This window comes from Nothoprocta perdicaria, unplaced genomic scaffold (genome assembly GCF_003342845.1).
Source record: "Nothoprocta perdicaria isolate Ctin4 unplaced genomic scaffold, notPer1 scaffold_7, whole genome shotgun sequence".
Classification (NCBI taxonomy): domain Eukaryota; kingdom Metazoa; phylum Chordata; class Aves; order Tinamiformes; family Tinamidae; genus Nothoprocta; species Nothoprocta perdicaria.
In genome coordinates, this window is record NW_020455976.1 from 629992 (window position 1) to 643722 (window position 13731).

General features: G+C 56.6%; 2 protein-coding genes across 3 annotated transcripts in view; one reads left to right on the top strand and one right to left on the bottom strand.

Moving 5' to 3' along the window:
• Positions 1-133: 133 nt before the first annotated feature.
• GOT1 (glutamic-oxaloacetic transaminase 1) lies at positions 134-3812 on the top strand. Its single transcript, XM_026050595.1, has 8 exons — positions 134-310; positions 705-828; positions 1078-1190; positions 1378-1482; positions 2060-2210; positions 2347-2512; positions 2629-2771; positions 3159-3812. Exons 1-8 carry the CDS (start codon positions 188-190, stop codon positions 3296-3298), a joined length of 1065 nt encoding a protein of 354 aa, XP_025906380.1. The 5' UTR covers positions 134-187; the 3' UTR covers positions 3299-3812.
• A 1823-nt stretch (positions 3813-5635) lies between these two features.
• The window catches only part of CNNM1 (cyclin and CBS domain divalent metal cation transport mediator 1), a 17017-nt gene continuing 8921 nt past the window's right edge, over positions 5636-13731 (bottom strand). Inside the window, exons 2-13 of one of the 2 annotated variants that reach the window (XM_026050736.1) lie at positions 12721-12864; positions 12040-12180; positions 11557-11726; positions 10918-11017; positions 10468-10515; positions 8401-8463; positions 7908-8071; positions 7490-7670; positions 7230-7343; positions 7003-7119; positions 6727-6854; positions 5636-6319 (exon numbers count right to left, since the gene is read on the bottom strand). In XM_026050736.1, the coding sequence (XP_025906521.1) occupies positions 6775-6854; positions 7003-7119; positions 7230-7343; positions 7490-7670; positions 7908-8071; positions 8401-8463; positions 10468-10515; positions 10918-11017; positions 11557-11726; positions 12040-12180; positions 12721-12864 (1322 nt within the window). In that variant the 3' untranslated portion in view covers positions 5636-6319; positions 6727-6774. Of the gene's footprint in view, positions 6320-6726; positions 6855-7002; positions 7120-7229; positions 7344-7489; positions 7671-7907; positions 8072-8400; positions 8464-10467; positions 10516-10917; positions 11018-11556; positions 11727-12039; positions 12181-12720; positions 12865-13731 lie in introns of those variants that run through there. The other variant, XM_026050737.1, reaches the window with a different exon arrangement.

Consider the following 13731-nt stretch of genomic DNA (forward strand, 5'->3'; position numbering starts at 1 on the left):
GGCCCTGGCCCGGCCCGTGAGGGCGCGTCCGGTCGCCCCGAGGGCTCCCGGCTGCGGCCAAGGTCACGGCGGGGTGGCCGGTGGGCGCCCCGGGGCCGCCGCGGAGACGGCCCTGCCTTGCCTTGCAGCCTACCGCACGGACGAGGGGCAGCCCTGGGTCCTGCCCGTGGTCAGGAAGGTGGAGCAGATGATCGCGGCCGACCACAGCCTCAACCACGAGTACCTGCCCATCCTGGGCCTGCCCGAGTTCCGCGCCCACGCGTCCCGCATCGCGCTGGGCGACGGCAGCCCCGCCATCAGCGAGAACCGCGTAGGTGCCGCGCGGCCGGGACCCCCGCGGCGGGCACCTCCATGTGGGGCAAGGGCCTTTGGGTGGGATGGACGGGCTTTCCTTGGCAAGGGTGTCTCACCGGTCGCGGATTCATTCGGCAAGCAGGGTGTGCGGAGCTGTCCGTGTGAGTAATCACAAGGGTCACGGAAAGGCAGAGCCTGAGCTGCGGCTGGAGCTTGTTTTCCTCCACTTTTAGTGGCTGCTCAGCAGGAAACCAAAGTCCAAGAACAGAGCGCCTTCCCTGTGATAAGCAGCTCTGGTACTCGCTGCGGGGCTGCCTTGTGTCAAGAAATAATAAACAACCGGAGCCTGTTTGTAACTTTGGAAGGTGTGTGGGTGGCTCTGAGGCTGAAGGAGATGCTCTCTGTTCCAGATTGGCAGTGTTCAATCCTTGGGTGGGACAGGCGCTCTGCGGATTGGAGCAGAGTTTCTGAGACGATGGTACAACGGCAACAACAACACAGCAACGCCAGTCTACATCTCCTCTCCATCCTGGGGTGAGTGTTGTCATCTGCTGCCTGCTCCTTGCAGAAAGCCCTGTAGGTCAGTGGCCAAAGCCTGGACAATTGAGTTCTTCACAGCACAGGTGCCTAGACAGTGAGAAGGGGAGTTTCCTAATGTGGATGCAGGAAATGGCTCTGTCACATCTGCTGCTGACATTCAAGGAGCTGTTGAGACTGGAGAAAGTGGCATACTTGCAGGGACTAGCAGGGACTGCTTTTCTGAACAGTGAATTCTTTCCTCAGAGAACCACAACTCCGTGTTTGTGGATGCTGGCTTTAAAGATATTAGAACTTACCGGTACTGGGATGCTGCCAAGAGGGGGCTGGATCTCCATGGCCTGCTGGAAGACATGGAGGTGAGTAAAACTGGCTTGGGATGGGTTGGCAGGTCATGTGCTGTTGGCAGGGGGCTGTGTCCTGCATGATGTGCCTGAAACTGGATCTGTGCTTAAGAGACTTCTGGTGCCCGTAGCAGATGGAAGCCTCTGCTCTGGGTGCTAAAAAAAAGTCACTCTGTATGACCAAGACCTGCTCTCTTCTCAGAAAGCCCCAGAATTCTCCATCTTCATCCTCCACGCCTGTGCACACAACCCAACAGGCACTGACCCTACTCCAGATGAGTGGAAGCAAATTGCTGCTGTTATGAAGGTAAGGGCTGTGCTGGGCCTGAAGCAGTGCTGAGGGGACAGGCAGCTCTCGAGCCAGCTGGAGAAGCCCCAAAGTGGGTTCTAGGAAGTGGCTTGAGATGTGGTAGGAGCTGGAAGAGTTGCACTGGGCAAGTGTTGAAGGGAGAGGCTGGCAGCATGCTGGATGCCTGTGCTGCGAGGACAGAGGCATGCCAAGCCTCATCAGGATTCCAACTTTTTTGCTCCCAAACTGTGAAGCATGGGGTGCAGCAAGGCCAGAAAGGCTCCCCGAGACACTTGCTGGATCACAGGATATAAAATAGCACATCTCTGTTGTGCCCCGTTTGTGCCCCTCTAGGATGGGGGAGGCAGCTACCACATTGGTTCCTCATGCATTTGGCCTTTTCTTGACCATGCTGCTTTCTGCCTTCCTTTGCCCTAGTAGAAGGAAAATGTCATGGTCTGGTCTTGCTGGGCCACATGTCCTGCAATTCACCAGGAAACTAAATGTTTTTATATCCCTTTCTATGGGGATGGTGGAGGGGATAAAGAGAAGGTTCTGGGGAAGGGGTTCCCTCTAATGCTGTTCCTCCTTGCAGCGCCGGTTCCTGTTCCCATTCTTCGATTCGGCGTATCAAGGTTTTGCCTCTGGCAACCTGGACAAGGATGCCTGGGCTGTGCGGTACTTTGTCTCCGAGGGCTTTGAGCTCTTCTGTGCACAGTCGTTTTCCAAGAACTTTGGGCTCTACAGTGAGTGTCCGTCAGCAAGCTGGCCGGGCAGCATCATACCCAGACAGATGGGGCTGGCATGCTGGGGGGAATGGGAGTGCCCTGCTCTGCAGTGATGTGTGGGGCCAGCGGCTCATGTGTCCTTGTTTGTTCACAGATGAGCGTGTGGGCAATCTGACCGTGGTGGCCAAGGATGCAGACAGTGTGAAGCGTGTGCTTTCCCAGATGGAGAAGATTGTGCGCACCACTTGGTCCAACCCTCCGTCCCAAGGCGCTCGCATCGTGGCAACTACCCTCACCTCCCCACAGCTCTTTGCTGAGTGGTGAGTGTTGCCAGGGCCAGTGGCAGAGGGGAAGGGGAGGCTCCGAGTGTCAGGTTTAGCTGAAGAGCCCCAGCACAGGCAGGCTGTCCTTACTCAGAGCTTCCTACCTGCTGCAGGAAGGACAACGTGAAGACTATGGCAGATCGGGTCTTGCTGATGCGTTCAGAGCTCCGGTCTCGCCTGGAGGCCCTTGGGACCCCAGGCACCTGGAACCACATCACGGATCAGATTGGAATGTTTAGCTTCACAGGGCTTAACCGTAAGTAGCAAGTTATCTGGTGCTGCCATGGGAGAAGGGAAGATTGGGTGAGGAAGCCTGTGCTGGGAGAGAAATGAGCCAAAGTCTAGGTTGGTATTTCCCAGGGAGCTCCCTGGGGTCCTGGTATTCCTGCTGCAGTCAGCTGGAAAATGTTTTAAGGTCAAGGATTGTTGAGCTTCTGCCAGTCTTCTTCATTGCTGCCACTGTGGATAGGCAAGGACAAAGCATTGGACTGCATTTCAGGGGCTAATGCTGAAAGTTTTCTCCTCGTTGTGAAAGATTTCAGCAGTTTGACTGTTGTGGGGTTTTTTGTTTTGTTTTTTGTTTTGTTTTTCCCTCTGAGCTGTATAGTCACCAGTTTGACCTGAGGTCCAATTGCTTCCCCAGCTAAGCAGGTGGAGTACATGATCAAGGAGAAGCACATCTACCTGATGGCCAGTGGGCGCATCAACATGTGTGGCCTGACTACCAAGAACCTGGACTATGTGGCCAAGTCCATCCATGAAGCCGTCACAAAGATCCAGTGAAGCACATGAACAAACAAACTTAAATGAAGTCAACTTAAATGAAGTCACCAAAGCTGTAGTGTGTAGTCCATGTCTTTTGCTGCTCGTGGCTTGCTTTGTCCGCACCTCTTGGGGGTTTAATAAAGATGGGAGCAGCAGCTCCATCAGGGATAATCATCTTCTGGCCTTTCCAAAAGACCCCTTGCAATGTGGCAAGCCAATTCCCCCAAGAGGTGGGGGCAGCATAAGCCTTCTTGACTCTCATTTGACTGACAGCAGCCTGCTCTTTGGGTGCTTAGAGTTGTATCTGTAACACAACTGAATCAACCCCATGTAACTGATGAGTTTGGTCTGAGCTAAGTCCTGCCCTAGTGCAGTTGGTTATGGAATAACAGCCCCAGTGGTTGGGCTCTCACTGGGTCTGTGGCCTGGTGTCACTCCGTAGTATGTCGGTGAAGTGAAGCCAGTGCTGACTCTTCCCCACCCACTTCTGAGCCGTGTACGAGCAAATATTTGTAATTGTTGTAACTGCTTCTCAGTGTTGCTGACAGAAAATTAAATCTCCATCTCCGAACACTAGCCCGCCTTTTGTGGTGTCTGCCAGTGTTGGTGTTGCCCCTGCCTGAGGAAGGGCCTGTGTTATGGAGCTCTACCACTTATGGCTGTGGCATACAGAACTGAGGGTGACTTTCTTCCTTGCTGCTTTTTCCCATGTCAGTCTTGAATTCCTCTTTCTGTCTGTGTGTGCTTGTTCTCTGCAGTCATGTTACCGACCCATCTGCCCATGTCCTTCCCTAGCTCCAAGCTCCTGGCTTGCTGCTGATCTAATGAGGAGCAAATCTTTCCTTTTCTCCCTTCTTGGCAGGTTTCTCTCTTACTTTCTCTAGGTTCACCAGGTTCTGCCAGCAGCAGTCTGAGTTTCTGGCACTGAAAAGGAGTAGGGACCATCTGGTCCTGCTTTCTGCAGTCAGAGTCAGCAGGTCTATTTGGGAGCGGGTGCTGCCACCTCGATACAGCAGCCTCCTGCCAAGATGAAGGAATGACAAGGCAATCCTTTCCTTGCATCATTCAGGAGAGTTGCTGCTGCCTCTATTATTTTGTTCTGCTACAGCTTAAGACTGCAAAGGGGAAAATGGTTCCTTGTTCGCCTGCTGTGCGTGCAGAGCGGGGCTTGTTCATCTGCAGTGTCTGAAATGAAGCAGGGATCTTGTGTCTTTCAGGACACTGCCCTACCTTGAGTATTGCTTTGGTTGTCAGTACAGGTGCTTGGACTCCTCACTCATGCACAGCTCTCTTAAGAGGAGAACTGGCCCAACTCCCTTGTGAGCTTTTCGGTGCTTTGGTAGCCTTTCCATGCCTGTTCTTAACGAGTGACCTAAATTTCTCCCTTGCTGCGGTGTAAGCTCATTACCCATGATCCCATTTCCCATGGCAACAGGGAACAGATTATTCTCTTCCTCTTTACAACAGCTTTTTATGTATTTGAAAACTTCCTCTCTCCCTTTTGCATCCTTCACCAGCTCAGATTACATGACCCTGTTTCCTTCAGCCTCCTTGGGTAGGATGTTTTGTAGGCCTCACTTTCCTCCGGCCTCCTTTCAGCTGCCTCGTGCTTCCGTAGGAGGGCAGTGCCCAGAGAGGGAGACAGTTACCACAGCTGAGGTTTGATCAGCATTGGAAAGCCATGAGATTTCCACCATTATCTATTGGGCTGCAGTCCAGCATGTGTATCCCAGTATTGTTAGCAACAGAGTGATGATAGGAATTGCTGTTCTCCCTCCCCAGTCCCTGCCTGCAGTTCCCGTTACAAGCCACTGCAGTGCTGAGGGCTTCCCTGGATTAACACCACAGGAAAGCCTGTTATCCCCTTGCCCAGGAGTCCAGGTTCAGAGCGGAGTGAGGCATTGGGAAGCACTCACAGACCTGGATCTCCAGCTGCTCTCTTGGCTATGCTAGCCCCGAAACAAAGTGGACAGGGTAGGGCTGTGGCCCTGGGTCCCTTCACACCCTCAGCAAAGGTGTGTGAAGGCCTTTGTGGCACTGCTGTGCCCTCTCTGGCCTGACAGCTGCAATGAGGACAGCCCGAAACACAGTGGGCCGAGTACGATGGCCAGAGCCAGAGGCCACCTCCTTGCATTGCCATTGCATCCTCTGGCTCTCCTGGGAGCTGGGCATGAGGAGAAACAGCTGCAGCTCTGGAGCATCAGTGACTATTCCAGGCTTCTCCATGGCCACAGTACAAGAGGTAAGTTTAACCTGGGGGGAGATGTTAACGTGTCTCCACGTAGCCATTTCCATGCAGACACATAGAGGACATTGCTCAGCAAGAACTCACTTTTAATGTTAATATCCCCATTGCATTCAGCCTCTGCAAAAACTACTGATGGGTCTGTACCAACCTGGAGGCTCAGCGTGAGCCTCCCTTGCACAGGTAGCCACGAGCAGAGAGGAAGATGGTTAAATGCAGTGCGGAGCAGCCCTCCCAGGGAGGGAAGGGCCTTGGCCTCCCTCCCCTGTGGCTCGCAGGGTGCCGCAGTGCTGGGCTGCGGTGATGGTCGGTGTGCGCGAGGCCCTGCAAATGTGCGTGTCCCCAGGCACAGCACAAACACGTACTGGGGCCCTGAGCTGCGTGTGGCACCTCCGAGCAGCACGTGTGCCCTGTGGTGGAGACCAAATCCATGCAGCACCCAGCACCGCGGGGCTCCAGGCTCGCCGGGACGGGGATGGTAAATGACGCTAGGGGCAGTTCTGGGTTGGGCCGCCCCTCCCTGCTCTGCTTGCAGGGACACCGTGCCAGATACTTCTTTCCTTTCTCCACCTCTTCCTTGAGACCAGGTGCTACCAGGGAGCACCTGGGCAAGGGCCCACAGACTCCAGGTAGTTGGGCCAGGCTGTCTGGTTCAGCCTTTCTTGCCTGGGGACGGGGCTCTGCACAAGTCCTGCAGGGAAGGGCGGCACGAGCGGGCAGGTGGGCAGCGAGCGAGTGCAGACCTGCTGCTGTTGGACGTGAGACTCGTGGCAGGAGACCCCCATGCTGCAGACCTGCAAGAAACAAGCACAGCCTGGTGCAGGTGGGTCCCGGACTGGGGGAGACCCAGGCCAGAGCCCCTTCTCCCTGGCCAACCATGGCCTGGCCTGAAAGTGGGATATTGGTGCAGATGATTGTTCAGAGCTGTGGAAGTACAGATCAAGATCTTGCTGGTTCTCCTACTCCCATTCCTAGCCAAAAGACTGTCGATTTCCATTCTGTTTCTCTTAGAACCGGGAGCTGGAGCAAGATCAATGTGCCTGCAGAGGGCTTCTCCTGCTGACCCAGCGTGGGTCTCTGCAGCCCTCCAAGCCCCATCCTTTGGCTTTGCAAGACAGAAACTCAATTTCATACTATTGAAAGCCATCAGCTTTCCTTTGCTGAAGGGAAAGAGATGCTTCACTGATGGGAATGGTCCTACCTCCAGTCCACATAGGCCTCCAGCACTGTGCTCCAGCCACGCTACTGCTCAGGTGATTAACGGGGCGAGATTGGAGCTTTCCTCTGGTGCTTGTTCATCCTCCAGCGACTGCCGCTGCTTGCGCCCGCCTGCAGCAGCAAGTGAGGGCGAGGTGGGTTCTGGGGCAAGGCTTGGGCCAGCAGCAGCCTGCAGAACATCCCTCCCCTGCTAGCCCCGGGTGCAGTCCTGCTGGGGGACCAGGACTGGCCCCCGTGCTCCAAGCCAGCCGTTACTCACTCAGTGATCTCAGCAGCCTCTTGCCCAAGGTCTCCTCGGAGCCGCTCGGAGAGGAGCTGGTCGCAGCCTCTCTGCCTGGGGCCTCCACATCCAGGGCAGTGCTGCAGCACTCACTGTCTGCAAAAGCCCCGGTGGCTGCAGCGGTTCCAGGCAGTGCCCGGGACACTGCAGTGCTCGCTGCCTGTGCTCTCTGCGCCCTGCATCTCAGCTCCCAGTCCCGGACTCACTCTGCTGCTTGCGGCTCTCCTCGGTGTCAGCCAGCTCCTCCTGGATGTAGGGGATCCCCTCCATGCGCAGGAACACGGAGTCGCTGGGGCTGCGCAGCCCGTCGGCGCGGCTGCCTGCAGGGGCAGAGGGCAGATGTTGGGGAGCCCTGGCGTGTCGCTGTGGGGATGCCCCCATGCCAGCAGGTCACAGCATGGCCTCTGCAGCTGCCTTGGCACCAGGTAGGGAAGGGGCGTCCTCGGGAGGCGACTGGGCGACTCACACAGGATGCTGTTCCTCTCATTCAGGAGGGCAGTAGTGTCCTCTTTGGGCGTCTGGGGGGTTCCATGGGCTGTTGAGGCCTTGGTTGAATCCCTGTCATTGAAGGCCTCCACGTCCGGGGACTGGGGCGAGCTGTCCATGCGACTGGCTACCACCGCGTTCTGGTACTGCTGCCGCGTGATCTGGGCAGGCACACGCGAGCTCAGCACTGCGCCCCAGTACCTCCCAGTGAGGTACCCAGTGCCAGGAGCTCCCCAGCCCTGCCCGTGGTGCTAGCTACACAGCTGCGAGGCCTGGGGACACGGTCCTCACCAAGGGCTCCAAGCACCCTCCGTGCTGGTGCCGTGTGGCTCGCACGGGACTCCCATGCAATGTGGGGTGTGGGGCAGGAAGGACAGAGGAGGGGACTATGCAGGTACCTTGACAAACTGCACGTCGCAGAGGATGTGCACGGAGTAGTCGGGGGTGTAGATGTTGTTGCTGCTGCTGTAGAGCTGCGTGGTGCTGCCTCCGTAGTCGCAGTGCTCCCGGTTTGGTGACTCGGAGCGGTTCAGCCCGCTGCAGCGGGACGGGGACCTGTTTACTGAGGGGAGACGATAGGGACCATGGCGGGAAGGCAGGATGTAGGAGGAAAGATGGAAAAGAGAGCAGAAAATGCATGCTCTTCCTCTAGTGCCACACTAGACCGCAGGAGCAGGGCGAGCAGTCACGCTCCTGCGGTTGTGCCCTGCTGGGGCCACGCTCACAGGCATCCCGCTGCAGAGCGGCTTCCCCAGGCCTGCTCCCAGCTCACCCTCATTCCCATCCCCTCCTGGGGTGCTGGGCAGCACCCGGACCCCATGTGTGCACAGCCAGAGCGTCCCATGCCCTGGGGCTGCTGCTCCGGCCCCTTCCCAAACCGTGCGCCTTTACCTGGGGAGCCGGCCAGGGAGTCCCCTCTGCTGAAGGCGAATGTGCGTGACACGGAGACGGGCACTGCGGAGAGAGACGGGCAGAGAGGGGCAAGCAATGAGGGCCGGGGAAAGTTTCCTGGGAAAAGGGCTCAGGTTAAAGCAAGAAAAGCCCCTGCGCCTTGGGGCTCTGGGACCCTCCTCCATGTGCAGGTGACCAGCAGAGTGGCCCCATGGGGAGACCGGGGCACCTCAAGGGCTGGAGCTGCATGTGGCACACTGGGACCTGGTGCCAAGGGCTGCCTGAGCCTTTCCCTCAGAGAGTGCAAGTTGTTGGACATTTTTCACATTTTCCACTGCTAATTTCCATGGTTTGCAGCAGCAGTGACAGTTTCGAGGCCAGACCCTTCCTGGTCACTGTGGTTAGCAGGTTGCAGTGCCCCTGGGACTTGTGATGGGGATTTGGGGCTCTCAGCAACCAGGGCAGCATAGACAGGTAGGTAAGCAGCACCCTCATTGCTGCCTCCCCCGATCTCTCCTCACCCTCAGCTGTGCTCTCCTCCAAACGAGGAGGACACCAGGCCATTCGTGGGGGTCTTGCTTTGGAGATAACCCTCCCTCCCCCAAAGTTTGCCCTGCAGCCCTCTCCTTCTGCCCACAGTGCTCCTCCCCTGGTATCTCCTCTGCTGTGTCCTCCCTTGGAATGAAGCTTTCTGCAAATAAAAGTCCAAGCAAAAGCACCAGCGTGAAGTGCTGCCCGGCACAGGCCGGTGCAGCCAGGAGCAAAGGCCAGAGCGATAAGCGCTGGACACGCTTGTCCTTCCCTGCACCGTGCTCCTTTGCCCCGAGCTCCCCGGGGGCTGCCGCGCAAGGACAGCCGGGGCTCCGCTGCGTCACCCTTGCCTCCGATACCAAACAGTGCCTGGCTCCAGAAAACGTTACATAGCAAATGGCTAATGAATAATAAGCTGTTAGTACTCAAGAGTTAATGTCTGAATTCTCCACTGCGATGTGCTACTCACACTCGTTGCTGCGGGGCTTTGCTTCAAGGAGAAAGGAGGAGCGCCAGCCCGACAAGGAAAGCGCCCCGCGGACCTCTGCCTCTCACCCTGCCTCCTTGCTGTTCAGGGCTGACACCACACAAGCAACACACACATGTCCTGCGACAGGCAGAGGCGGCTGGATGGGAGAAAACATCTTGTGACACAACATCATGCGGGAGCACATGGAGAAAAGAAGCCCCAGGCCTCGGCAGGTGGCACCACTAACGCACAAGACCGTGCGGGCGTCCCCTGCCACCTCCAGGCACAACCCTCCTCCTGGACAGGGAACCGCCCGAGAAGGCACTGGGGCATTGGCCATGCAGGGGTGTGCTGGGGGAAGCCAGCTGTCCTCTGCCCAAACTGAGGGCACCGCTGATGCCTTGGGGAGCAAAACGCTTCCACGGAGTCGGGGAGCTCCGTGACCCGTCAGCACCGGAGACGGCTTCTCAATGAAAGCAAAGCAAGCAGCAAGAAACAGATGGACCCTGCAGCTGCACAGCGACCGTGACCCTTAGGAGTCACAGGCCCCTGCCCCGAGGACGCTACCGCCTGGTTTTGCCAGCAGTGTCCCTCCCTGCACCTCCCGGCAGGTTGAATTTGGCAGCTTCTTGTTTGCACTGGGCGCTCAGAGCACTCCCTGCAGATCATCCCCGGCTTGCTATCTGCACTGCAGCCCCAACTGCAACGCCCGGGACTGCGTAAGAGATGTGCAGGGCCGGGCATAGACGGCACTTCTGCATGCTCCCAAGTCACCAGAGATTAACCATTTATAGGGGTAATCAACAACTGGTGATCCCTGCTCAGAGCTCTGTTAACCACTGGAAGCAGGGGATCTCTTAATCAACTCATTAGCTGTGCAGGCAGAAGATTTACCAGGGTTGTGCTGGGCTACTTTTCTCTCCACCACGTGCATGTGACATGTCACGTTGGCTGACACCTGGATTGAGCCATAGGTGCGATCCCAGAGAAGCCCGGTCAGTGCCGCAGAGGAGAGGCACTGGGCAGAGGAGAGGGGTTAGAGCCCCTGGTGATCCCTAGATACCTACACAGGAAGGAGGATCCAGCCAGGCTGCTCACTTTCCGCACGTCACTATCTGAAATGACAGTTGAAGCCTCATGAGCTGCTCAGGAAGAGTCCAGCATTGCCCACTCTGGTGAGATGTCCCCAGTATGCGGGAAGAGGGTGCCAGCCCCTCTGTGATGCCCCATCGGTCCCCACGGCCCATGACATGCCCAGCCATAGCCACCCAACCCAAAGGGCTCCTGCATGGCCCTGGCCACCACAGCGGGGCCATCCTGCCCCACAGCTGTGCTCAGTCCCTCCTCCCAGCCACCAGCCAGCTCTGCACCCCTGAAGGCAGCAGCAGGGGCAAGGCTTGGTGAGGCTGCTCCCCAGCCCAGCACCCCATTTAACTCGGGCAGCTCCACATCTGCCCTCTGTCCTCATGCCCAGCCCACTGGGACAGCCCACGGAGCTGAGGTGCCACTGCCCTCACCCGAGGAGATGACAGCCATGATGGCTGGGACACCGTAGTAGGTGAATGCCCCGTTCTCAAAACGCAGTTCTTCCTTGCCAACCTCCACCTCCACTTTTCCCTGGAAGGAGGAGGAAAACCTGCTCAGACTGGCAGCCCCTGGTCCTGCCACCCTGAGCACACGGGGCTGCAGGGACCCCATCTGCACCCTGAGCATATGTGCAGTTACCATCACCACCATTTAGGAGAAGATGGGGGCTTCTGCTTGCTTTATAAACCTATGGCCATCATCCCAACTGGGGATAAAGTAGGGAGGACAGAACTGGGAAGCAAGCAGTCTAGGCATTGTAATGGTGAGGAATGTGATTGGGGTTACTGAGGCTGCCCTGGGGGGCAGAAGTTTGGGATGAGGGCAGGATGCTACCAAACCACCTTGGCAATCTACCACAGAGCAGCCCAGGAGGCAACCCTGCCTTTACAACCCCAGGAAGCCTCCCCATGAGCCAGCTGACTCCAGTTTCAAGGCCACATATGGTCTTGGGGCTGGCCAACATCGACCTCCACTTGGGGCTATCTCCCCCCTGCAGTAGCAGCCAAGACCAACGCAGCAAGGTGAGATCCACCACACGTCGCCTACTGCCAGCCTGTGCCCCCGCACACCTGCAGGATGAGAACGAAGTAGTCGACGGGGCGGTTGCGCTGGTAGAGGTAATGCTCCAAGGCCTTCTTGTTCTTCCGGTCGTACTTGAGCTCCTGGATGACATTGGGATGTTTCAGGAGCCGCAGCAGGATCTTCTCGGATAGGTAGGGGGACTTGAAAGGCTCGACTTCTGGAAAGGGGGCAACACACCCTCACTCAGCGTGGCCAGGGGCTCCGGCCCAGCCGGGAGGCACCTGCAGCTCTGCCGGACTGCGGCTGGGACCCCGGCTTGCTGCGGGAAAAGGGGAGCTCACTGGGAGCCTGTTGAGAGCAGCCTCCCAGGCTGCACAGCCCTCTTCTCCACAGCCCAGAGGGCAGCCCAAACGTGGACCAAACTGGCTGAGCAGAGGCAGGATCAAGGCAGGAACCTGCAGAGCTACTAGGAGGAGTGCCCCAGCCCAAGGACAGAGCACGGGGAATTTATTCTCCCAGGGTAGGGGTACCTGTTGCCATAAACCGATGCGTAGCCAGCAGGAGCTGTGGGGAGATCTTCACCCTCATCTCGCTGTCAGAGAGTCTGAAGATGGAGAAGTCCTGGGGCTTGCGTCCCCGGTGGGGCACCCGCTCCTTCTTCTGGTTGTCTGCTATGGGGCAGAGAGCAGCAGAGGTTACGTGACACAAAGTCACCACCGCAGCATGGCCCTGGCAACATCCATGTGGTGCACATGCAGAGAGGGGAACATCATGCACATCAGCAGGATATACAAAATACATTGTGCATCTCACAGCCACAGTGACAGCAGCTTGAGGAGGGAGCCAGATGGCTAAAGATGCTGCTTTCTCAGGAACATGCCCCTGGGTTGCTCTAGCTGGATGCAGCACCAGGAATGGAAAGGATCTTGGGAACCAGCTATGGGTGCACCATTCCCAACAAACATGTCCCTGGTCAGGCTCTCCCTAGCCCTTGGCTGCTGGTGCTGGTGCTTCTCTAGCTTAAGCCTTCAAGGCTCCCAAACAGCTGACCAGCATCTCTCCACCACTCTCGTCAGTCCCACCACGACAATGAATGGCTCTGGGGAAGGACCGTGATTTACCCCAGCCTGTTCCCTACCCACATGTCTGCCTCTCTGTCTGGACTCCCACCCTGGGTCCTGCACCTGCAGTAGCTGCTCTGGGACACTAACTGTACAGATCCGTTTCATCCAGGATCTCGGACTTGATGATCTCCTCAATGACATCCTCCAAGGTGACAATGCCCATCACCTCGTAGAACGGGTCTCCTTCCCCTTCGTTGTTCACCCGCTGCACAATGGCCAGGTGGGACTTTCCTGTGGGGAGAGAGGAAAGAGGCAGTGAGACCCTCACCATCCACACAGTGTCCCTGGGAGTCCCTTGCCCTATCTCCCTGGTGTTTTCTCATTCTGCTGGTAATTACCTTTCCTATCAGATTGCCAGCAATAGATCACTCGACATGCCTCTATTGATTGCTGTCTGGACTGATCCTAAATCTTTTCTTAAAATACAAGCAAAGCATCCAATTCCCTGGAACAGCAGCTGTTTTTAATGCAGAAATGCACATTTTTGTTTGCAGCTTTCTGCTCATCTCCTAAGCAGATGGTTCACCTCTTTGTTGAACCATCTGGAAGCAGAGGCTGAATACTTCAAATGATCAGCTTGCACCTGAGTGCCTTCTCCAAACCTGCCCCTGACAGCACTTCATCTCCATTACCTTAAACAAACCAACCGAGACCAAGACCTTCCTGGGATCTGCTGGTGACTTCTGCTTGGAAGTTACTGTGTTTCTCAACCACAATTTGGGCTTTCTCACTTGTCCCCAGTAAGCTGGCGGATGTGCTGACATATTCTCAGGCTTCTTGCTCTGGGCATATTTTAAATGTCATTGTTTGCTTTTGGCTGCTTGGCTCTCCATAAGCTGTTTTGAGTTGCTCAGCTTCTCCCTTCCATTATCATCTGCTCTAATTTATGATCCTACTCAGCAGCTTGACTAGAACCCAATTCCCAGGTCTTGAACAACTCCTGGGTTTCCAGCTCAAGTGCCTTCTTGGACCTGCCAGTTAACAGCACTGATTTACCTACTGCTGCTGTGACTCCTGTTCTGCTTAGTGGTGCACACAAGTCTGAGCCTCTAGTTTTGAGGAGAGGAGAGGAGAGGAGAGGAGAGGAGAGGAGAGGAG

What these genes read in the sequence shown, in the direction of transcription:
- GOT1 (XM_026050595.1), top strand. Translation starts at nt 188, where the DNA reads ATGATCGCGGCCGACCACAGCCTCAACCACGAGTACCTGCCCATCCTG. An exon ending in AAATTGCTGCTGTTATGAAG is followed by an intron (nt 1,483 to 2,059) that starts GTAAGGGCTGTG and finishes TCCTCCTTGCAG; the next exon opens with CGCCGGTTCCTGTTCCCATT. An exon ending in CCACAGCTCTTTGCTGAGTG is followed by an intron (nt 2,513 to 2,628) that starts GTGAGTGTTGCC and finishes TACCTGCTGCAG; the next exon opens with GAAGGACAACGTGAAGACTA.